This window comes from Neocloeon triangulifer, unplaced genomic scaffold (genome assembly GCF_031216515.1).
Source record: "Neocloeon triangulifer isolate White Clay Creek 2 clone unplaced genomic scaffold, ASM3121651v1 ptg000003l, whole genome shotgun sequence".
Classification (NCBI taxonomy): Eukaryota; Metazoa; Arthropoda; class Insecta; order Ephemeroptera; family Baetidae; genus Neocloeon; species Neocloeon triangulifer.
This window is the reverse complement of record NW_026775546.1, coordinates 5,487,801-5,507,110: the sequence shown is the minus strand read 5'-3', so window position 1 is coordinate 5,507,110 and position 19,310 is coordinate 5,487,801. Positions and strand designations below refer to the sequence as shown.

The 19,310-nt window shown below is 36.2% G+C and overlaps 9 protein-coding genes across 12 annotated transcripts; 7 read left to right on the top strand and 2 right to left on the bottom strand.

Annotated features, from left to right (window-relative positions):
• Window positions 1–117: 117 nt before the first annotated feature.
• On the top strand, window positions 118–2,508 carry LOC132205922 (CKLF-like MARVEL transmembrane domain-containing protein 8). Of its 2 annotated transcripts, none has more exons than XM_059635311.1 (3): window positions 118–244; window positions 1,372–1,743; window positions 2,021–2,508. In XM_059635311.1, the coding sequence occupies exons 2-3, from the start codon at window positions 1,375–1,377 to the stop codon at window positions 2,219–2,221; spliced, it is 570 nt and encodes a 189-aa protein (XP_059491294.1). In that variant the 5' UTR covers window positions 118–244; window positions 1,372–1,374; the 3' UTR covers window positions 2,222–2,508. The 2 variants fall into 2 exon arrangements, with proteins under 2 accessions (XP_059491294.1, XP_059491293.1); XM_059635310.1 differs by having other exon boundaries at window positions 136–244; window positions 1,329–1,743.
• A 50-nt stretch (window positions 2,509–2,558) lies between these two features.
• Window positions 2,559–4,404, top strand: LOC132205713 (uncharacterized). The gene is made up of 5 exons (XM_059634966.1): window positions 2,559–2,697; window positions 2,780–3,078; window positions 3,139–3,333; window positions 3,758–4,078; window positions 4,194–4,404. Exons 2-5 carry the CDS (start codon window positions 2,791–2,793, stop codon window positions 4,401–4,403), a joined length of 1,014 nt encoding a protein of 337 aa, XP_059490949.1. The 5' UTR covers window positions 2,559–2,697; window positions 2,780–2,790; the 3' UTR covers window position 4,404.
• A 771-nt stretch (window positions 4,405–5,175) lies between these two features.
• LOC132192396 (CKLF-like MARVEL transmembrane domain-containing protein 4) lies at window positions 5,176–7,653 on the top strand. Of its 2 annotated transcripts, none has more exons than XM_059612347.1 (3): window positions 5,176–5,294; window positions 6,437–6,779; window positions 7,078–7,652. In XM_059612347.1, exons 2-3 carry the CDS (start codon window positions 6,450–6,452, stop codon window positions 7,282–7,284), a joined length of 537 nt encoding a protein of 178 aa, XP_059468330.1. In that variant the 5' UTR covers window positions 5,176–5,294; window positions 6,437–6,449; the 3' UTR covers window positions 7,285–7,652. The 2 variants fall into 2 exon arrangements, with proteins under 2 accessions (XP_059468330.1, XP_059468329.1); XM_059612346.1 differs by lacking the exon at window positions 5,176–5,294 and adding an exon at window positions 5,368–5,760 and having other exon boundaries at window positions 7,078–7,653.
• Window positions 7,654–7,699: 46 nt separating this feature from the next.
• Window positions 7,700–8,454, bottom strand: LOC132192397 (uncharacterized). Its single transcript, XM_059612348.1, has 4 exons — window positions 8,383–8,454; window positions 8,278–8,320; window positions 7,993–8,223; window positions 7,700–7,903 (listed from the first exon to the last, which is right to left on the bottom strand). Exons 1-4 carry the CDS (start codon window positions 8,425–8,427, stop codon window positions 7,788–7,790), a joined length of 435 nt encoding a protein of 144 aa, XP_059468331.1. The 5' UTR covers window positions 8,428–8,454; the 3' UTR covers window positions 7,700–7,787.
• Window positions 8,455–9,151: 697 nt separating this feature from the next.
• LOC132192742 (uncharacterized) lies at window positions 9,152–10,107 on the top strand. Its single transcript, XM_059612840.1, has 3 exons — window positions 9,152–9,271; window positions 9,325–9,397; window positions 9,674–10,107. Exons 1-3 carry the CDS (start codon window positions 9,158–9,160, stop codon window positions 9,994–9,996), a joined length of 510 nt encoding a protein of 169 aa, XP_059468823.1. The 5' UTR covers window positions 9,152–9,157; the 3' UTR covers window positions 9,997–10,107.
• Window positions 10,108–10,806: 699 nt separating this feature from the next.
• On the top strand, window positions 10,807–12,162 carry LOC132192748 (general odorant-binding protein 67). Its single transcript, XM_059612845.1, has 8 exons — window positions 10,807–10,960; window positions 11,046–11,109; window positions 11,167–11,324; window positions 11,387–11,483; window positions 11,552–11,749; window positions 11,803–11,879; window positions 11,934–11,961; window positions 12,022–12,162. The coding sequence occupies exons 1-8, from the start codon at window positions 10,901–10,903 to the stop codon at window positions 12,090–12,092; spliced, it is 753 nt and encodes a 250-aa protein (XP_059468828.1). The 5' UTR covers window positions 10,807–10,900; the 3' UTR covers window positions 12,093–12,162.
• Window positions 12,163–12,402: 240 nt separating this feature from the next.
• Window positions 12,403–13,640, top strand: LOC132192858 (uncharacterized). Its single transcript, XM_059613035.1, has 6 exons — window positions 12,403–12,476; window positions 12,710–12,937; window positions 13,042–13,077; window positions 13,136–13,346; window positions 13,401–13,453; window positions 13,508–13,640. Exons 1-6 carry the CDS (start codon window positions 12,426–12,428, stop codon window positions 13,544–13,546), a joined length of 618 nt encoding a protein of 205 aa, XP_059469018.1. The 5' UTR covers window positions 12,403–12,425; the 3' UTR covers window positions 13,547–13,640.
• Window positions 13,641–13,769: 129 nt separating this feature from the next.
• On the bottom strand, window positions 13,770–15,681 carry LOC132192441 (small ribosomal subunit protein eS24). Of its 2 annotated transcripts, none has more exons than XM_059612405.1 (5): window positions 15,589–15,681; window positions 15,181–15,249; window positions 14,910–15,119; window positions 14,697–14,813; window positions 13,770–14,066 (listed from the first exon to the last, which is right to left on the bottom strand). In XM_059612405.1, exons 1-5 carry the CDS (start codon window positions 15,589–15,591, stop codon window positions 14,055–14,057), a joined length of 411 nt encoding a protein of 136 aa, XP_059468388.1. In that variant the 5' UTR covers window positions 15,592–15,681; the 3' UTR covers window positions 13,770–14,054. The 2 variants fall into 2 exon arrangements, with proteins under 2 accessions (XP_059468388.1, XP_059468389.1); XM_059612406.1 differs by having other exon boundaries at window positions 13,770–13,908.
• Window positions 15,682–15,932: 251 nt separating this feature from the next.
• Window positions 15,933–19,296, top strand: LOC132192440 (NAD-dependent protein deacetylase sirtuin-1). The gene is made up of 10 exons (XM_059612404.1): window positions 15,933–16,044; window positions 16,466–16,619; window positions 16,675–16,796; window positions 16,848–17,095; window positions 17,151–17,344; window positions 17,402–17,661; window positions 17,719–17,995; window positions 18,049–18,275; window positions 18,365–18,607; window positions 18,661–19,296. Exons 1-10 carry the CDS (start codon window positions 15,972–15,974, stop codon window positions 18,837–18,839), a joined length of 1,977 nt encoding a protein of 658 aa, XP_059468387.1. The 5' UTR covers window positions 15,933–15,971; the 3' UTR covers window positions 18,840–19,296.
• The last annotated feature ends 14 nt before the right edge of the window (window positions 19,297–19,310 follow it).

The following is a 19,310-nucleotide window of genomic DNA, read 5'->3' as shown; positions in this document are numbered from 1 at the left end:
GCTGCAAGTGACTTCCAATCGCATATGAGTTCATGGGCATTTGCACGCCTTCGGTAATCACGATGGCGGTGCGTAAGAAAAGTCCCACCTACGGTGTCATGAGGAAGCTTGTTATCAGTTTCGACTGAGTTGCACGTCACAAAATTTCACTCACTATTGTCAGTGTGGCTCCATACGGTGCGGCGTCAGTCGACTTTTGGATTTGAGACTTATTGCACTGTCTTCAGATTCCTAAAAGACAGAGGTGAGTTGCTCATTAATAGTAAGTGCTGCAGAGAGTTCTATTGTTTTAATTTGCGCTTTATTTTTACTTTCCACCTGCTGTTTTAATAGCTTTTTCCAAAAATATAAAGCACGCGAAAAATCTTCCGTTTTTAGCTAAAAAAAAAAAAACTTTTGCAAGGAATTGATTCTTTATTTTGAATCTTTTTTTTTAAGAATTCCCTTGTATGTCTTTAATTAATAAAAAAAATATGCCCGCTAGCAGAGTCACCTGCTCACTTTGTGCTCCATAGGCGGAGATAAGAAAAGAGTATGCCAGGATAAATCTATATAGTGCTGCCCCTGCTTATCACAACACAAACTCTTCTTGCTCTCTCGCCACATGTAGAATCAAAGCTCTGACAATGAACCGCGGAGAAACTTGTTTGCCTTATTGCAAAATAATGTGGAAATGAGATCACTGAAAAAAGCAGAATCTCCCCGAGTGAAAAACACACATTGATATTATAACCAGATAGAGATAATTTTATTTTTCATAAACCATAGTCTATGCAATTAATGTTTAGCTAGATTTAATTTTTATTATTTCTGATCACTGCAGAATTTAACCTCTTATAGCAATTTGATTGTTGGTATTTTTAAGTTTTGGAATTTTAGGTAATGCTAATTATAAATAAATTTTACTGCATGCAAAATAAACAGTTGATCATAAATTTGTAATTTTTCAAAACACATCTTCTGTAATTTCAAACCAAAAAACCATAAAAAAGACAAAAATTATCAGTAACTATTAAACTATTTAGAATTAACAACATTTACTGATAATGTTCATATTTCTTAAAATAACAGAAATTTACAAAACATAATTTGAATTTATTTTTTATTTTTCAAAAGGAAAATAATTGATATATCTAGAATAAATTTATATTTTGAGAATCAGTAAAGCAAATAATAAAGCCCCTCTTTAGGATTCGTTTATATTTATGCAGATTGAAATTTTATTGTTTTTCCATTGTTCTTTTTTTTCTTTGGAGATATTTAAAATTTGAAATATTTTCTTAATTTTGCTAAAAAAAAATAAAAACAAGTGCTATTTAACTTTTAAGACGAAGATTGAAGGACAAAAATTGTCACACTTTCGCGTCTCAGGAAATGATGTCCGAGTGGCCGAAGCAGCAACAGCCTGCCCAGGAGCAGCCTGCTCCGAGCGCACCCCTTCCTCCGGGGGCGCCAGCCAGTTCAGGGGTGCCTACAGGTCACGGGATCGGCTCAAGCAGCGGCGGCATCGGTGGAATCCAGCTCGACCTGTCACACTTCATCCGCACCATCCCTGGGATCCTGAAATTGGTGCAGTTCGTCTTTGGGATTATTTGCATCGCGTGCTCAGCTCCTGCCCTACTCGCGGGAACTCACTGGTTCCTCTTCGTCGTGGTCACCTCATTCCTCATTACTTTCCTCTGGATAATCATCTACTTGTTTTGCATTAAGGAGGTGTTCAAAGCCATCCCTTGGAACTTGGTTGTAAGTAAAACGTAAAATTAAAATACATCTATTTATGAAAATTAAATTTAAAAAAAATTACATTAACGGTTGGAAAATGTTAATTTAATTATTTAATTTAACAAAAAATTTTACCAAAAATGTTGTGCATAATTTAAATTTGATGAAAAATGGCATATTTTTGACTGAGAATATATTAATTATCAATAAATATCTCATTTATATTACTTGATTAAGTTGTATATTGAAATTCGTTGCAAAAAATAGCATTTAATGAATTTAAAAAAATATTCAACAGGAACTGGCGTGTCACGGGGGCATCTCTGTATTGTACTTGACTGCATTTATCACACAGCTTGCCATCTGGTCTCCTTATACTGGTGGGGTCACAGATGCAAATTTGGCCGCTGGAAGTTTTGGAGTGTTCAATTTCATCGCCTACTGCGGCAGCACTTATTTCGCATACGCAGAGTGGAAAGCCGAACCTATTACTTCATAGAAAAAAGCTGAACCATCCAAAAAAGAAGAAATATGTCCAAATATGTTTCTTATTTCAAGCCAACTGACTTTTTTACCTCAAGTGTTTAATTTTTTCTATTCTATTGAATTTATGATATAAATATAAATAAAAAACGAAAAAACAGTACACCGTTGGACAGCGCGAGACTTTGTTTTCTGTTTGTATTTCAAACGCTATGCAACCAGCACCAGCTCGGATGTCGAGCAGGTTGCATAACACGCAAGGTGCTTACACAATAAAGCTGGGTTTTACAGCCGGTGTAATAAGAAGACGTGTTTAAATTCTTATCAGTCGATCTGACGAAATTTTCGTCATTTTCTGATTCATTCGTCACCGAGCAAAAATTTTGTTGTCAGAGCTATCGCGCTTGCAGTTACTCAGAAATAACACTATAGTTTGCTTCTTTCCTTTAAGGTTTATGCGTGCAAGCTCGAAATCACTTGACATTTTCGAAGGTAAGAATTTACATTTCATAAAATTGATGCCATACAATCAATCTCAAGTCAATAAAAATCTTCTAAAAGATTAATTTTGCAGGGGCTTGAATCATGTCTCTCGAACAAGGGCAACAGCAAGGATCCTCTTCATGGATGGACAGAGCAACCAGCTGGATTAGACTGAACATAGACCATTTTAAGACGATTCCAGGAATGCTAAAATTGGCCCAAATAGTTTTCGGCATCATTTGCATTGCGTGCTCCTCACCGACAACTGTGCTTGGTACCGTGTGGTTTATTTTTGTGGCGGGTACTGCCATCACGGTCTCGTTCATCTGGATCTTGATCTACTTCTTCTCCATCAAGGACTTTTTCCGATCCATCAATTGGAATCGAGAAGTATTTTTCTAATCAAATTACAACTAATTAAGATGAATAAAAAATCAATCTACTTTTTAGGAGATGCTTTGTTTTGGCCTCGTGACGGTTTTGTACCTGACGGCGTTTATCACTCAATTGGCAGTTTGGTCTCCTGCCGTTTTCAGCAATTTCAAAATTTCAAATTTGGTTGCTGGTAGTTTCGGAGTGCTCAATTTTGTGGCTTACGGAGGAAGTACAGGATTCGCCTATGTGGAGTGGAGAGCTCAACCAAATAGACACTAAAACTTATAATGTCAGAAATAATTGTGTACACAACAAGTGGAATAAGTTTTTTCACACGAAATTATATATATAAAAAAAAAACACGAAATTATAAGAATTATCAATGAATTGCAGATATTTCACAGAAATATTTTGTCAGATATTATCCAAGTGGATTATTAAATAAGCGACAGTTTATGAAGCAGTATAAAAAGAGGATGGGAGAAAATGAAAATAAAAATTATCAGTAAAGATTGGCTGGCAAGACCATATATGTATAGAGCGTTTTTATCTCGGCACAAGATAGTAATATTTTAGTCATCAAAGGTGATCGATCGATATTCAAAAATTCACGCTCACTATTTTAAGAATAATCAAGGTAAGTTGATTTGATCTATAGTTAAGACATTTTAATTTAATATAATATTTTAAATAGATGATGAATCAATGGCCCGCGTCGCAACAAAATCCTCCCCTTCCGGAGGGCCCACCTGTTGATTACTCGGCGCCCGCTCCAGAAAACAGTTCCTTCAAATTGGACATGGGATATTTGTTTACAACGCCGCCAGGAATTTCAAAATCGCTGCAAATCCTTTTCTGCATCATTAGCTTGGCTTGCGCTTCTCCAGCTCTATTACCGGGAACGCACTGGTTTTTGATTGTCACGTCACTTTCGCTAGTATCGACGATTTTCTGGAGTGTCATCAATGTATTTTGCCTTAAGGATGGCAGACACGACATCAGATGGAATTTAGGGGTGAGAATAATTTTTCAAATATATATATTTTTAAATAAAATTTATCAATTTTTTAGTGATCATAAAATTTAATAATAATCTCTTGAATTAATTTTTAAAAAAAATTAAATTTTAGGAGCTAGTCAGCTTTGGATGTTTTACAATCCTGCACCTGACCGCCTTCATTACGCAATTGGCAATATGGTCACCATGGTATTTGGCCGCTTTAAGTTTTGTCAGAGATCCTAACCTGGCTGCTGGAAGTTTTGGACTTTTCAACTTCGTGGCACATTGCTCCAGCGTGTATTTTGCCTATATGGAATGGAAAAGCGAGCCAAATTTGTAAATTTGTGATACAAATTTGAAATAGATTTTTTTATGCACTTCGAAAATATTTTTGCGAATCATTTAAAATAATTCAAAGCATGTTTTGAGCATGACGTCAGAACTGCGAGGCGACAGTAGCTGATGAAAGTGAAATAAGAGACCCGACGAAAAGATGAAGTGTTGCGTGCGCCGCGTACGTGAATCATTTCATTTGTTCCGTCGTGGGTGAGAGATCAAGGCAGGCGCTTGTTACAGTTTAAACGACCATATTCACTTGAGATCAAATGCATTAAGTTACAAAAAAAATGCTCATTAAAAAATAGCATAAGAATTAAAAATTCTGAATTTTACAATGAAATCAATTAATTTAAATTTTTTGACAAAATTTTAAAGAAAAAACGACTCTAAAATTAAAAACTTACACCATACTTGTAAATTTTTTCTGAATTTATTAATCAGTTTAATTTGATCTTCTTTGCATAAAATTCAAGGTTTTGTTTATTATAATTTTTTTTTTTAATTTTCTTAAATTATGCAGTTTTTAGAGAACCACTTTTAGAAAATATGCACTTTTCTGCTGCGTGCATATATGTTATTTTAACGCAAAGTCGCCTGCAGCATCCACTTGTTATAATTTATCTAGATTCCAATCGGCCGGTGCTTTTATTATTTATATTCCTCGCAGCGGCGGCGGTGCCGGTCGGTGGGTTTCTTCTGCTCTTCCTCTCCGCCCATAACCAACTACGTACGTTATCTCTGCCAGCATGTATATAATTCAGGCTGTTACGTCACGCGGTTGCTCTTCGTAAGGTTCACTCCTTCGTGCAAGCAAGGCCAGTCAGTCAGAAGACTCACCTGCCAACACAGCAGTGCTAGTGCGTCCCCGGCAAGGAAATATATAAAAACTCAGGTACGTTTCTTATAAATATTTTGGCAGGAATTTTTTTTTGAGCAATGTGAATTGTGAAGAAATAAATATTTTATCTTTAGAGCGCCGGCTTAAGAAATGTAAGACAGAAGAAAAAATAAATATTCGCAAAAGGCGAGGACAAGTTCGCCTCCTACGCCCTTTGAAAATATAACTGTTGTCGCAATTTGTCCCACTGCGACAGTTGCACTAAAGCGATATTCCGCAAATTCGACTAAAGTTTCTTTGACGAAACGTCAGAACTCGGCCTTAAATCGGCCCAATTTTTAATATTTAAATTCCTAGGGCAGCGCCAGCATGCCCAAATTTAGGCATCTGCGCGCGCCTCTTTATGTCTGCGTCTTTCCTATGGTCGAGTAAACAGTTATAAACAGAGAGAGAAGAGAAAGACTGCTGGCAATAATTAGTATGCCAGAGACCAGACGCTGCCTTGAATTCCGAACAACAGGTAGCCTCTTTTATTTTTTTTTACTTAAAAAACAGACGGCAGCTTTGCCAATTAGTGTTAGTTGACGATGGCGAACGTGCATTGAGCAGCCCCAGTTTGAAACTACATTGTCAGTAACCAAGTGTGAATAACAACACCGAGAGGTGGGAAAATTTGTAGATAATTTGCTCGAATGTTCCATTTTTAGCACTTTTTAGAATGAGGAAAACTGAAAGTGTTTTCAAGGTTATTGTTTGTGTAAAAAAAAGTAAAAAAATTCAAATTAGGCATTCAAAAGTTGTAATTTTGTTAGTTATAAAACGCATTGTAATTAATATTTTTTTTTCACTGGAACTCAAATTTTTAGGACAAATCTTTTCATTCTTCTCTTTTTTGAAAAATTTAGTTTAGTTGTAAAATTTGAAGTTTAACCAAATACCAAAAATTTTATTCAGTTTTATTTCTAGCAAAATTAAATTTTTATAATTTATAAAAAAATGCCTTTTTTTCAGTTTTTTCCCTTAACTTCAAAATAAAAAAAATAAAAAGCTGCAAAATTGAATAAGCAATTAGTTTCTTTTCACCATAAATAAAAAATTGTCCAAAATTTTATTTTAAATAAAGCAAAATTGAGAATTTTGTATAGAAAAAAAATAATCAGAGGGATATTATTATTATTTTTTAATAATAATTGCAGTTGGTTCTACAATATGATGGCCGAGACAACTGTGCCGCCACCGCAGACGGTGCCCCAGCAGCAAGCGACGGTCAAGACTGACCCTGGCCAGAATCCGGGCGGAAGTCTTCAGTGGCTCGAGTTCAACGTGGCCTACTTCCTCGGCTTGCCAGGCATGCTGAAGCTCGTTCAGGTCCTTATCGGGATCATTTGCATGGCGTGCGCCTCGCCCGCCCGCATGGACGGCACCCACTGGTTCCTCTTCGTCGCGGTCACCGCGTTCATTGCCACCCTCATCTGGGTCTTCCTCTACTTGTTGTCCATCAGGGAGGCTCTCAAGCTCCCTATCAACTGGACTCTGACAGTAAGAAAAATCTAAATTGATAAAATTTGGAATGTTTTTCTAAATATAAAAAAAAAATCTGGAGTGTATTAAATTAATTCATAAAATGAAATTCAAAAATTATTAAAATATAATTTTTAACAAAAATTTATATTTTCCACTTCAAACATTATTGCTTATCAAACTGACATTTCAATTAATAATTAAAAGCTCAAAGTACCTTCAGCAATTAAAAAAAGTAAGCAATCAAAAATTAAATTATAAGGACAAATAAAAATGTTTACAAAATAACATAAAACTTTTTAATTTTTTTTTTCAGGAATTTGTGAATTATGCAATTTTCACATTGTTGTACGTGATCGCCTTCATTGTCCAACTGTCCGTGTGGAGCCCCTCGTACGAATATGGTCGCGGCCCAAACATCGCAGCGGGCGTTTTCGGTCTGTTCAATTCCCTCGCCTACGCCGCCAGCACGTACTTCCTCTATGTCGACTGGAAGGCCGGAATCGCTCCTCCACAGCAGTGAAAAGAAAGGTCCTTTCCCTCCCAAAGCAGACCAAATCCCATATCAAACACATGCTAACTGAATTTTATTCATAAGGTAATCTCGTAGAGTGTAAAATATTGGCAAAAAAATTAATTATTTGCGCGCTTGCATTACTCCCGCCTTTGTTTTGCCATCAAAGAAAGAATCTGTTAAGTTTTTGTACAAAATATTTGTATTTTATTAATTATTAATTTTATATAAATAATAGTCTTGCTTCTTCACTGTGTATAATAAAATGTTTGGACGAGAGTTTAATTTTAAATACGAAATTCGTCCAATATTATTAATTTGTAATAAATACCCTCGTGTTCTACTCAACCGAGTATAAATTAACTATTTTTACTGTTTAAATATATCATTTTTAATATTACAATTCCTCTTTTTTAATTGAAACAGCATTTTAATTTGACAAAAAAGAAGATATTTTTTATTTCATACATGAAGCAAATAAAAATTTTCTGTTTACTGGTTTATTTCACTGTTCAGGAAGACTCGGTGGTTGTTGTCCTGAAATTTTTTATCTTCTTTGACCTCGAGTTGTTGTCATTGTTTCCAAAAGGTCCGCCCGACCCAGGCCTTTGTTGCTGCTGCTGGCGACCTTCAATATTTTATTTTTTTACTTGAAAATTTTGTTGTTCATGGATTTCAAATATTTATAATTTTTTTTTTAAATACTTCAAATTTTACCATTGCTGTTTTTCAACTGTCCCAACTGTCCCATGTTGGATCTTTGGCGTCCCGATAATCCACCTGGACGTTTATTTTGCCTTCTTAGAGCCCCGAGGTCTCCATTATCGGAATCAGAATCGGAGCTGGAATCGGCGCCACCTCTATTGCGGTTGCACTTTTTAGTTGTAGCCTCGGCATCTCCATCATCCGAGCCGTCCGTTTGTCTTTTTTGGCGCTCCTGAGGAACATCTAATTTTCCATATTCAATATTTAACCATCAGACATTTTTACCAACAAACAAACCTGACCCAACCGAATCGACGTCCTCTGACAGAGTCAAGGCAACCTTTGATATAAATAATTAAATATAATTTTTAACTTTGATGAAGGTTTTATGTTTTACTTTACCTGGAGGGTCACCAGAAGGACAAGCACATAAAATACACGGGCCATTTTTCACCTCAAACTGTTAAAAATTTCACACAGCTTCCGATTTTATAGCAGCAACAAGAGACATTATAAACCAATTTTTGCAGGCAAAATTGCAGAAAATTGTGATTACAGGCGCGTGACTGTGTGAAAAGTTATGACGTGATGTATGTATAATTTGTTTCTCTTTCACGTCAAGAAATAATTTCCAAAACATTTTCCAGGTTGACAAAAAAATTATGTTAAATACGCAAGAATAGGAGAGAAGTCTAAAATAAATTTAATTTCTTTTTTTTCGTTTAGCAATCGCATGATTTTTTTTGTAGAAGTAACTTTGTGAAAATATACCATTTAATAATTTTATCTGAAAGAAATTTATCTTTTACTATTATTTTTAAATAAAAAAATTAACTTTTTATATCTCGTGCGCGAACCAAGATTTAGACATTACACATTTACTATGTTGATTGCACATATGCATAATAAAGAAATTGTGAAGAAAATATTGAGTATGACATTAAAAAAAAATATTAGGCTGAAAATAAATTTTCGTGTACCTGCTGAAAATATTTGGGATATCCACATGATTTCATTTTTTTCCTCTTTATTCTCTATGAGTATGCAAAAATCCTTAAATAAAAATTATTTAAAATGCGTCCACTTCCGCAGGCAAATTTAAATTTAGTATCTACATCCGCCATTCCTTTCGTGCATCATTATATCATTTTGCCCCTGAATTTTTCGCACTTTTTAAATGCAAAGGACCGGTCGCGGATTCGCGCACACCACCATCGGTCCCCGCGCGGAGAGAATGTTTGCACCGTCAAAGGCCGCATTGCCGGCCATTGTCGCACTGGCGATAATCACAGTGAGTCAAATTGTAGAAAAAACAATATTAAAAAAACTTCCATCATAACGCAGGTTGGTGTTAATTCTTCGCCAGTTCCGGAATCATATGATGAAAATCATCAGGAAAAAGGAGCTATTGATGACGGTGAGATTATTGAATAATAAACTGCGTTATGAATCAACCACATCTGAAACTGAAATTTTATAAAATCAATTTTCAACGAGTTCATAAAAACATTAAAATTTATGGAAGAAATATAAAATTATATTATATTATGGTTAGTAGTTATTTTAAAATTAATTAATTATTTTTGTTCTCCACATTTATTCACCTTCTCATTCTCAGTTATTTTATATGATGTTTGTCCATAAAGATTACTTAAAAATGCTATTTTTAATTTAATTTTCTTTTTGAATATAGATTTTTCAGAAGACGTAATTGATCCTACAAACGTGCGCACAAAGCGCCAAGTCGATTATTATGGCAGTTACTACTACGACACCAACTTTAATAACAACAATTGCGGAAGCGGATCGAATAGATTTTTCAACGCCCTTGGACTTGGTCTGAGCAACTATTTGCCATACTATAGCAGCAGGTCTCGGAATAGGCGACTCGTAAGGAATAGGCAACCCTTGCTGTACAACGGCCGAAGAGGACTTTACGCACCCAGCCGTTACTTCTCCAGTTCTTCTTCCACTGGCAGTTATGGCACTTATGGCAGTAACATGTATTCAGGGTAAAATTGGCAAAACATTGTATTCCATGCGACAGAGAAACGTGAAATTTTAAAAGAAATGGAAGAAAATTTACTCCATCATTTATAATTATAGCAAAATAAAAAGCATTTTTGGGGCACCAAATAAATTTTCCTATTATTTTTCTCTTTCTCCAATCAAAAGTTTTAAAAGAGGTAATAATGAGTGAAATTTTCCATGGCTATAATTTTTTTTTTAAGTTTTAAACCGAGTTTAAACAGTTTGATTTTAATTCATTTCTCACTCATTTTATTCAATTAATACCCAGACAAAATGATAAATTTAAAATTAACATTTGAGGTGCATTTCATCATGAAATTTTCATGAAGAATTGAACCGGACTGCCGATCGGAGATTAAAATTTAGATAAAAACATTTTTTTCGTTGAGGTTGAGCGTTAAGGCACCATTTCAATTTTTCAACATACTAACTTTGTGAAGAATAAAAAAAAAATCAATTTCTTTTGTCAGTTTTTTAATGAGTAGATCATTAATTTCATAGTAGTATTTTTACATGAGCATGTGATCTCGAAATTATTTATGAGGGAAACGACCTTGCTGACGTACACGCGTACAGAGAAAAAATGCAATACTCACCAACTTCATTATATTATGCAAGATGCACGCAGATTCCGGCGCAACAGAGCAGCACACTTTATTCAATCACTTTTAATGACACATTTTTATCTCGTGGTTGGGACAATTTGAATGCACGCATGACCTGCATGGCCTTTTGCGAAATTACCCTGAATAAAATAAACCACGTCGGTGCAACACATTTACTGTATGAATCAAAGCAGCACTGCTAACGCGTTAATAAAACCTTTTGTGCGCCACTCAAAAGCGTAACATTAACACGTCCTTTTGGTAGTTTTTCACGCGAATTCAGCATGAGCACAGCAGGGTCCTGCGTTGCTGTTCTTTTAGCGTGCGCTGCGTTGGCAGTTCAGGTGAAATAAATTATTTTACTTTATAAATTTAACCAAAATTTAATAATTGTCTTAATTCAAACAAAATTTTTAATGAATCAACCAGGTCAATGGAGATATTTTCAACTATGATGAACGATCCGATGAAGTCACTCCAGTACTCTCTTTAGGTTTGTGAGAATCTTTTCGTTTTATTCTTTAATTATAAATAATTCTAAAAACATCAGTGAATACCAACGTTGACGAAATCCAGCGAATGTTTGGTGATTTGGCAGAGAATCTGGGAGAAAATGCCGAAGAGGCGATAAAACTTTTTAGAACCAAACGTGGAAGTCACGGTGGCAGGAGGCACAAGGGTGGTGATAAAGGAGGACCTTTAATATTTGTAACAATTTCTTCTAAATTTTAAAAAATATTTGAACTGTTGTTTTTTTTTTTTTAATAAAGGGACGTAAAATGTGCTGTGACTTTCCGCAGTACCTGTCAGACAGAGAGCAATCCAAGAGCTGTCACGCCGAATTTGTGCAGCAGAATGTTAGCAGAAGTAATTTTTTTTACTGAATTATCGTTTTTTTACTTGAATTTTGATAAATTTTTTTATATAATAAAAAGGTGCTACGCGTGAGGAAAATCAAGACACTAGCAAGTGTTTCATGGAGTGCATTGCGAAGAAGAAGGGTTGGGCCAAAGAGGACGGCACCATCAACAAGGAGGCCGTGACTTCCTCCATGTCTGCCAGCAACGCCAACGACGATTGGCAGCCACTTATCACCCAGGCCCAGGAAAAGTGTTTTGCAGAATTGCCCACTGGTCAAAATAAAAATAAAGAAAAATTCAAAAGTTATAAATTTAAAAAATTGCAGAAGCTGGAGAGAGTGAATCAAAATGCCGCGCCGATTCCCAACAATTCATGTACTGCATTTTTGAGCACCATTTTTTGGTAAGTTTGTTTTACCTAATTTTTGAAAAAAAAAAATTTAATTTTGTTTTTTAGAACTGCCCAGCGAGTTCCTGGCGTGAAAGTAAGCAACAATAATGTAAAATGTTTGTTTATAAAAATAATATTTCATTAACTTTGAAAGGTGAGAAGTGTCGGGCGGCCGAGGCGCTGATTGCAGCAGTGGCTAGCAAGAGGGACAAGTCCACGCGTTGAAGTCTCTACAAAATTTGTGATTTAACTTCCCTCTATATTTTGAATAAATATTCTAGAAGTGACCTTTGCAAAAAACAAAACAAAGCTCCTTTTATTAAAATCACCAGTGCACTGCTTCCGTTTTGTTGTGAAAATAATAATAATAAAGGGCTTTTTAATGGGATATATCATTTTCAAATGCAGCCGTGCAAGTCAAATGAGTGGGTGTGCGTTTTTTTCCTAAAACATTTCAACACAGCAAAATTGCGTGCTGGCTGTGGGTATAAAAAGTAAGCGCTTGGACATTGGTCTTTAATTTCGCTGTCAACCACAAGGGGATACATACAGATCACGATGAGGCTCTTTGTTCTCTCCATTGGCTTTTGCCTTCTGGCCCTCATACAGGTAAAACAATTGGCATAATATTATACTTTTTAATATTACAAACACATTATAAATTGCAAATATCATTTTATATTTGCGATTTAAAAAAATGTCTTTTTTATTAGAGGTTAAGCTAAAAATAAATATTTTCTTTTAAGAAATAAAAAATTAATTTTGTAATATTTCTTATTTAAAAATATGATAAGCCACAAAATAATAATTAATAACTGAATTATTTATTGCATTTATTTTAGCTTTGTCTGGCACGTACAACAGCATCTCAAACAAGAGGAAAATCAACGACTCCCATGCCAAAGACTAGCAATTCTTGCGGTCCAAAACCTGCACCCCTCATGGCTGCCGAAAGCCACTGCAAGAAAATGGCTATGAATATCGAGGGAAAAGATGCAATGGCAATGAGCCAAAACTCTTCGGAAATGGTGACCACAATGAATCAAACTGAGGGCATGATGCACTCTAAGGTATATTTTTTTTAATTATATATGCAAATAAATCCCGAACATACTAAATATTATGTTTGTGGTCTTGGATAATCAACTTATTCGTTTTAAAATAATTTTTTCAGTGCTACCCTCTGTGCCTATTGAAAACTTTGGGTATAGTAAGTGCAAACACTTTTTGATTTTAATAAAATATAACAACGTACTTAAATTGGATAGGTTGATTCTAAAATGATGCCTATCGAAGGCAAGATAAAGGCAATGATGATGACAATCTCACTGATTAATGATCCTAAATCTAGTGAGATGATGGGAAAATTACTTGATTCATGTCTGTCTCACTACCGTACTGTAATGTCCAAGGACGAAATGCACCAGGGACACAGCGAATCATGCCCGAGCATGGAAAATGGGCACCCTAAATCCATGGGTAATTTTTCTGCTATATTTTTTTCCTTGATTTATAATTATGTGACACTTTTAGATAAATGTTCGGGAGCATTGGAGCTGATAAGCTGCATAAACAAGGGACTTCCAGTATGTAATTTGTGTTGAAACTTATTATTTAATTAATACATTTTCTCTTTACAGTGTCCTCTATTTGAAGAGTTGAAAAATGAAACTATGTAAATCATGTGATATCAATACCACTGGGGCATACAATACGATATTATGGTTAAGGAAGCAAAATAAATATAACAGTTAAAGTTTTGAACATAAAGTATTTGTGCAGTTTCTTTTCTTATTCACCACTGAACTTACTAGAACTACTAGCAAAATCTCAGATGACTTTGATTTTCCATTAAAAAATACATAAAATTGAGGAAATAAAATGATGAAATAAAGAAGTGACTTGTTTTTGTGAATTTACAATAGCATTTATTGTAGCTTTACCATTAAAAAAAGTACAGAGGAAATGACAGGGATGTGAGGGAGTGCCGTTTGGGACGAGTTGTTGGCCCCCTGGGCCTCCGATGCAGCCGGACACATTACTGAAAATGGCGAAAAATGAAGTAAAAATATATCTAGGATAGGATTTGCAGCGGAAGAGAACAGAAATCGATAGAGGAGTAGAGACCGACACCAGAAGCAAAGTGGGCCCGCGCACTGTCCCACACCAACATCTCTGACCGCCACATTACTTTTTGCCCTGCAACGACACCAACACCACCAATTTATCATAGCTGCCCTTGGCAAATTGTTAGCCAACAGTCCATGCTTACTTAACAAAAACGGGGCGGTGGTGGTTAAGAGGCAACTGTTACAAAAATAGAGGCAAAATTTAAATCAAACTTAACACAATTAAAATTGAGGTTGCAAAATTTAGCAACTAGAAACTTGCGGAACATCAATTATAAGTATTAAGTATTATAATTAAAAGGTGTCTGTATAATTTTTTGCTGTCAGTAAAATAATGGTAAATAGTGTGTGTATTTTTCTTTGGAAATACAAATTAAAATGCACTAATAGCAACAATAATTTAATTGGTTTTATCAAATTTGTAAAATAAAGTTGAAAATGAAAAGCAGTGCAAACACAATCCACAAAACTCTTACTTGTCGCACACAAGTGCATAGTTTAAAATCACACTAACAACGATTTTTGTATTAAAAAAGTTCAATATGTCTATCCTCAAAGCAAGCAATTCATATTCAAAAAATACCAACACTAAGTGAAGTGCACAAATTATATAGCAGGGCAGAAAAGTCTCAAAATATTACCAGCGGCAAAAAGATTTTTTTAAAGAAACATGCATAAGCTCATAATTTCCGACTCATACCTTCTTGGCCGCAGCCGCTCCAACCTTGCTCTTCTTTGTTCCTCTGACCTTCTTCATACGGTTCTTTCTTTCTTTCCTCTGCTTCCTTGTGGTCTTTCCCTTCTCGTGCAAACCGTGCTGAAATTTTATTTGGAAAATTATTATCTTAAGTAAGAGGACAAAAAAAAATTCATTTTAAGCAAGTGTAATGTTGTATTAGCATAATTATCCTACCCTTCCTAGGCGGTATTTGGGCTCAAACTTCTTGGCGTAGTCGAGATTGTCATAAATTAGTCCAAAGCCGGTTGACTTGCCACCACCAAAGGCAGTCTTGAAACCAAACACAAAGATGGTGTCAGCAGCAGCTTTGTACATCTTCGAAAGCTTTTCCCGGACCACCGTCTTCGGAATGGAAGGCTGTCCAGGGTGGATAACATCCACGACCTGTTGTTAAGAGGAAAAGCAATAAATTTATTGGTCATTATGGGTGAAAAGTAGATAATACCATTTGCTTTCTGCATAAGAGGCGATTGCTCATAAACTTTCTGGTTCTGATCGTCGCTGTCCCTTCCGTCTGAAATGACAAGCAACGATGTAAACAAACATTAAACTTGAAACGTGACTTAAAAATAAGATGTTAAAAATTTCGTCTTTGTATTTCACGTTGTTTTATCGAATGTAAATTGAGTTAAGTAATGAAGAAAACAACAATTTTGCCATTATTTATATTGGGTCTGTTGTACACATGGGCAGCACGTATATCGGTGCGGCACATCCATGCAAGTAGCCGACACGGCGATGAAATATCCGTCCATCCGCCATGACCGACCACTTATTAACTCGGATTCGGTATGTTGGCGAGTGGATTGACTATTCTGTAGCAGATTTTCGCGGATTCGAAAATTATATTTACCATTTTGGATCCGAATATTCCAAGGCCTTCAATAAAAACTGGCAGAAGGTAGACACCGCAATGTAAAAGATTTCAGATGTCGCTAGTGTTGCTTTATTTCTCGGTTTCACCAACAGATGGCTCTGATATCAAAATATTATAAAACATTGAACATAATTTTTCGACTAATTTTTGTTCGCATATGATGCAGGAGTTATATTTTTCTTTTGTATAATTCCTCGAAGAATCGTTATTTAAATTCATTTTGACCGAAATCTCTCTAAAAGTGAGCTATTTTCAAGTTTTTTGTAAAGCCCTCTGATGGCTGTTTTATGAACTTTTTGAGATCTTCGCCACTTCCGGGCAATCCGACTATACGTCACGTCATCTGTTTCTCTTCGATCATGGCGGAGTGTAGGGAAAGCCCCGAGTACAGCTCACCTCCGAAGCGGCTCAAGCTCGATTTAACCGCAGATGGTAGGCCAAAATATATCTTAATCGACGGCCCAAAATTTGGGCTATACTTTAAGAGGGTCTTGCTTGGTGCCGCGCGAGCCAATTTTGAATTGAGGCATGCGGAAGAAAGTGATTAATTTTGATCCAAAATGGCGGACCAGTCAATGTTCTCAAGGATCCTCGGCGGTGGATCAGAGGGGGGCGGGGTTCATGCAATTCACCCATGCCTAATTGTTTACCACTTTGCCATTATGTATATAAAAAATGTAAATATTGAAAAAAATAACATTGATTTAAATTTTAAAAAAGAAGTTTTTATAAAAAAGATGTTTTTTTAAATAATATAAAAAATATCGCATTATTTATATAATTATATTATATATGTATATACATAAATAATATAAATATTTATGTAATAACATTTATTTAATTTCCATTTTAGAAAACTCTAGCTTGGGTGCGGAGGTGTTGGCATGTAGCGACTCCGGCTTCAGCGACTTCCCTACGAGTTCTGCCTCAACTACCACCGAAGAAACCAACCAGGTCAGCAGCCACAGACTGACCCATCCTGACCCTGATCAGACCCGAGATGAAGCGTAAGTTTTGTCATCCTGAAACAAGAAAAAATTCCTATATCATGTCCTTGAACAGAATGGATAATGAAGGAGAGGAGAATGGTGATGAGGACGATGACAACGCGTCAACCGTCAGTGATCTATCTGATCTCAGCGGACTCTCGGACTTAAGTGATCAAAAATGGAGACCAAAGATGGGTACGTACCTATTATAAAATTGAATTTTAAGGCTGATTTTATATTCTATAGCTGGCACTATGGCTTGGGTGCAGAAACAGATCAATCAGGGTATTGATCCCAGGGAGGTCCTCAACAAAATGGGAAACCTGTCAAGCCACATTCCCGTTTCCCTGGATGACACAACCTTGTGGAAAATAATTGTTAGTGTACTTTCGGAACCGCCTAGGAGAGAGAAATTGAGCCACATTAACACAATAAGTGATGTGGTTAGACTTCTTAAGGAGGCAAAAAATATCATCGTACTCACTGGTGCAGGGGTATTGAGATTTCAATATTATTTTGGAGATTTTCCGCTTATCGGAGGAAAAACAGGTTTCGGTTTCATGTGGAATCCCAGACTTCAGAAGTCGTGATGGAATCTACTCCCGTTTGGCTATCGATTTTCCAGACTTGCCCGACCCTCAAGCCATGTTTGACATCAACTATTTTCGACAAGATCCTAGACCGTTTTACAAGTTTGCTAGAGAGATTTATCCTGGGCAATTCAAGCCTTCGCCCTGTCACCGGTTAGCTACAATTAATTCAATAAAAAGAAAAAACTAATTTCAACATTCTTAATTCAGATTTATCAAAAGACTTGAAGCTAGCAGCAAGCTGCTGAGAAACTACACACAGAATATCGACACGTTGGAGCAGGTGGCCGGCATTGAGAATGTGATTGAGTGTCATGGCTCCTTTGCCACGGCCTCTTGCACGAGATGCAAATCCAAAGTAACTTCGGAGAGCATTAGAAGTAACATTCTTGAGCAGAAGATCCCATACTGTGTCAAGTGCTATGAACTCTCTAGAAATCTGAGCAGCAAGGGTCCTGATAGCCTAAGTGGTACGTAATTTTAAATATTTTTGTGAAGTTAAAAATTTAAACACCTTTAAATTTTAGATTTGTACTCGCAAGGAATTATGAAGCCAGACATTGTATTCTTTGGCGAGGGCCTTCCAGACGCCTTCCACGAAGCTATGGCCAAAGACAAGGACAAGTGCGACCTGTTGATAGTGGTCGGCTCGTCGCTTAAAGTGCGACCTGTTGCACTTATTCCTAGTTCCATCCCTGCTGAAGTACCACAGATTTTGATTAATCGTGAGCCTCTCCCGCACCTTAGCTTTGATGTTGAGCTTCTCGGTGACTGCGACGTGATCGTCAACCAACTTTGTCACTTGTAATAAATGTGGCTGAAAATTGCTCCATTTTATTCAATTTATAATTTCATAGAATGGACGATGAGTGGCGGTCACAATGTTGGCTGAACCCTTTAAACGAAGTTATGGAACTTGAGGAAAAAACGGAGATTGTAAGCAAGTGGGTCGACCGAGAGGATTTTGCCCTTCCGGGCACCAGTTCTGAAAACAAAGCTGAAGAAATCGTACAGCCTGTGCTTAAGGATAGGCATTTTTCTACTGACAGCATGCTCTCTGCAGGAGATAGTGGCATTAGTGGAGGTAATTTTAGACCATATTTATTTATTATCAAATATTATGGTAATTTATAATTTCTTTCATTGTTTAATAAATTTTTTTTGTATCCTCAGGGACCAGTTCTGATTCTCCAACCTGCAGTGAATTTAGCAGTGGTCGTGACTCAAGGCAGTGCTCTACTGAGAGCATGAGGTCTGTTAGTTGTGATGAAGCACCACAGTCACCTTCCCGCCACATGTCTGTGGACAGCATGGGCTCACCACCAGCAGTTCCCTCTACTTCGACCCAGGTGGATGACCTGGACGGAGCTCGCTGGCAACCTAAAACACGAGAAAGTCTAGCAGAGAGGCTAGCAGGTACCATTCTTTTTATGACCATTTAATTAAATTTTTAATATTTTTGTCTTTAGATAATACCTACTATTATAATGAACCCAATCGATATATTTTCCCCGGAGCTGAAGTTTATCTGGAACCAGACTATGACTCGTACTCGTCATCAGGTTCTTCAGGTGGTAGCGAGTCTGACGATGAAGCGGAAGATGAGAAAACTGAAAGCCAACCCCTGGCAGCAGCACCTCTCCCTTAACCTCATGTGCATCCCTAATTATAACTTAACCCAATTCTTCAAATATGCATTTCACAATCAAATTAAGCCTCTTAAATATCAAAATCTCATAAATAGCTTTCAGATAATAGAAAAAATATGAATCTCTCCACCCTCAAGCACTGATTGCGCTCCTTTGTGTTGTCACTGGTTGACAGAATCTAGACTGTACATAAAATATTAATATATATGATGGAAAATATTTAATTCACGGCAGAACTAGTGGGTTAGGTGTTGGGTGTTTTTGTTTAGTTAACATAACAGTGTACTGTGTAGTTGCCATTAGTGTGGGGTGTGAGAGAGAATACTGTAAATAGGGAACAAGAAATGGAGTGCAAATCTGATAAAAAGATTAATTGGGGTTAGAATTATAGACAAGTGGATCAAAAAAATCTCGTTAAATAAAAGCATGTCTGCTTTGCACTCTTTTTTTTTCAAACTCCCACAGAGCTA

Bases quoted from the DNA above. Each gene is read 5' to 3' on its own strand.
- LOC132192396 (XM_059612346.1), top strand. From the start codon at position 6,450: ATGATGGCCGAGACAACTGTGCCGCCACCGCAGACGGTGCCCCAGCAG. The intron at 6,780-7,077 runs GTAAGAAAAATC...TTTTTTTTTCAG, and splicing joins CTATCAACTGGACTCTGACA to GAATTTGTGAATTATGCAAT.
- LOC132192397 (XM_059612348.1), bottom strand. From the start codon at position 8,427: ATGGCCCGTGTATTTTATGTGCTTGTCCTTCTGGTGACCCTCCAG. The intron at 8,321-8,382 runs GTAAAGTAAAAC...TTTATATCAAAG, and splicing joins TCCTTCTGGTGACCCTCCAG to GTTGCCTTGACTCTGTCAGA. The intron at 7,904-7,992 runs GTAAAATTTGAA...AAAATATTGAAG, and splicing joins ACAGTTGAAAAACAGCAATG to GTCGCCAGCAGCAGCAACAA.
- LOC132205922 (XM_059635311.1), top strand. From the start codon at position 1,375: ATGATGTCCGAGTGGCCGAAGCAGCAACAGCCTGCCCAGGAGCAGCCT. The intron at 1,744-2,020 runs GTAAGTAAAACG...AATATTCAACAG, and splicing joins CCATCCCTTGGAACTTGGTT to GAACTGGCGTGTCACGGGGG.
- LOC132192858 (XM_059613035.1), top strand. From the start codon at position 12,426: ATGAGGCTCTTTGTTCTCTCCATTGGCTTTTGCCTTCTGGCCCTCATA. The intron at 13,078-13,135 runs GTAAGTGCAAAC...TAAATTGGATAG, and splicing joins TATTGAAAACTTTGGGTATA to GTTGATTCTAAAATGATGCC. The intron at 13,347-13,400 runs GTAATTTTTCTG...TGACACTTTTAG, and splicing joins TGGGCACCCTAAATCCATGG to ATAAATGTTCGGGAGCATTG.
- LOC132192441 (XM_059612405.1), bottom strand. The intron at 15,120-15,180 runs GTATTATCTACT...TCTTAACAACAG, and splicing joins TCTTATGCAGAAAGCAAATG to GTCGTGGATGTTATCCACCC. The intron at 14,814-14,909 runs GTAGGATAATTA...ATAAAATTTCAG, and splicing joins CCAAATACCGCCTAGGAAGG to CACGGTTTGCACGAGAAGGG.
- LOC132192742 (XM_059612840.1), top strand. From the start codon at position 9,158: ATGCAAAGGACCGGTCGCGGATTCGCGCACACCACCATCGGTCCCCGC. The intron at 9,272-9,324 runs GTGAGTCAAATT...ATCATAACGCAG, and splicing joins TCGCACTGGCGATAATCACA to GTTGGTGTTAATTCTTCGCC. The intron at 9,398-9,673 runs GTGAGATTATTG...TTTTGAATATAG, and splicing joins AAAAGGAGCTATTGATGACG to ATTTTTCAGAAGACGTAATT.
- LOC132192440 (XM_059612404.1), top strand. From the start codon at position 15,972: ATGGCGGAGTGTAGGGAAAGCCCCGAGTACAGCTCACCTCCGAAGCGG. The intron at 16,620-16,674 runs GTAAGTTTTGTC...GTCCTTGAACAG, and splicing joins GATCAGACCCGAGATGAAGC to AATGGATAATGAAGGAGAGG. The intron at 17,345-17,401 runs GTTAGCTACAAT...TTCTTAATTCAG, and splicing joins AAGCCTTCGCCCTGTCACCG to ATTTATCAAAAGACTTGAAG.
- LOC132205713 (XM_059634966.1), top strand. From the start codon at position 2,791: ATGTCTCTCGAACAAGGGCAACAGCAAGGATCCTCTTCATGGATGGAC. The intron at 3,334-3,757 runs AGACACTAAAAC...TATTTTAAATAG, and splicing joins AGTGGAGAGCTCAACCAAAT to ATGATGAATCAATGGCCCGC. The intron at 4,079-4,193 runs GTGAGAATAATT...ATTAAATTTTAG, and splicing joins ACATCAGATGGAATTTAGGG to GAGCTAGTCAGCTTTGGATG.
- LOC132192748 (XM_059612845.1), top strand. From the start codon at position 10,901: ATGAGCACAGCAGGGTCCTGCGTTGCTGTTCTTTTAGCGTGCGCTGCG. The intron at 10,961-11,045 runs GTGAAATAAATT...TGAATCAACCAG, and splicing joins GCGCTGCGTTGGCAGTTCAG to GTCAATGGAGATATTTTCAA. The intron at 11,110-11,166 runs GTTTGTGAGAAT...TAAAAACATCAG, and splicing joins CACTCCAGTACTCTCTTTAG to TGAATACCAACGTTGACGAA.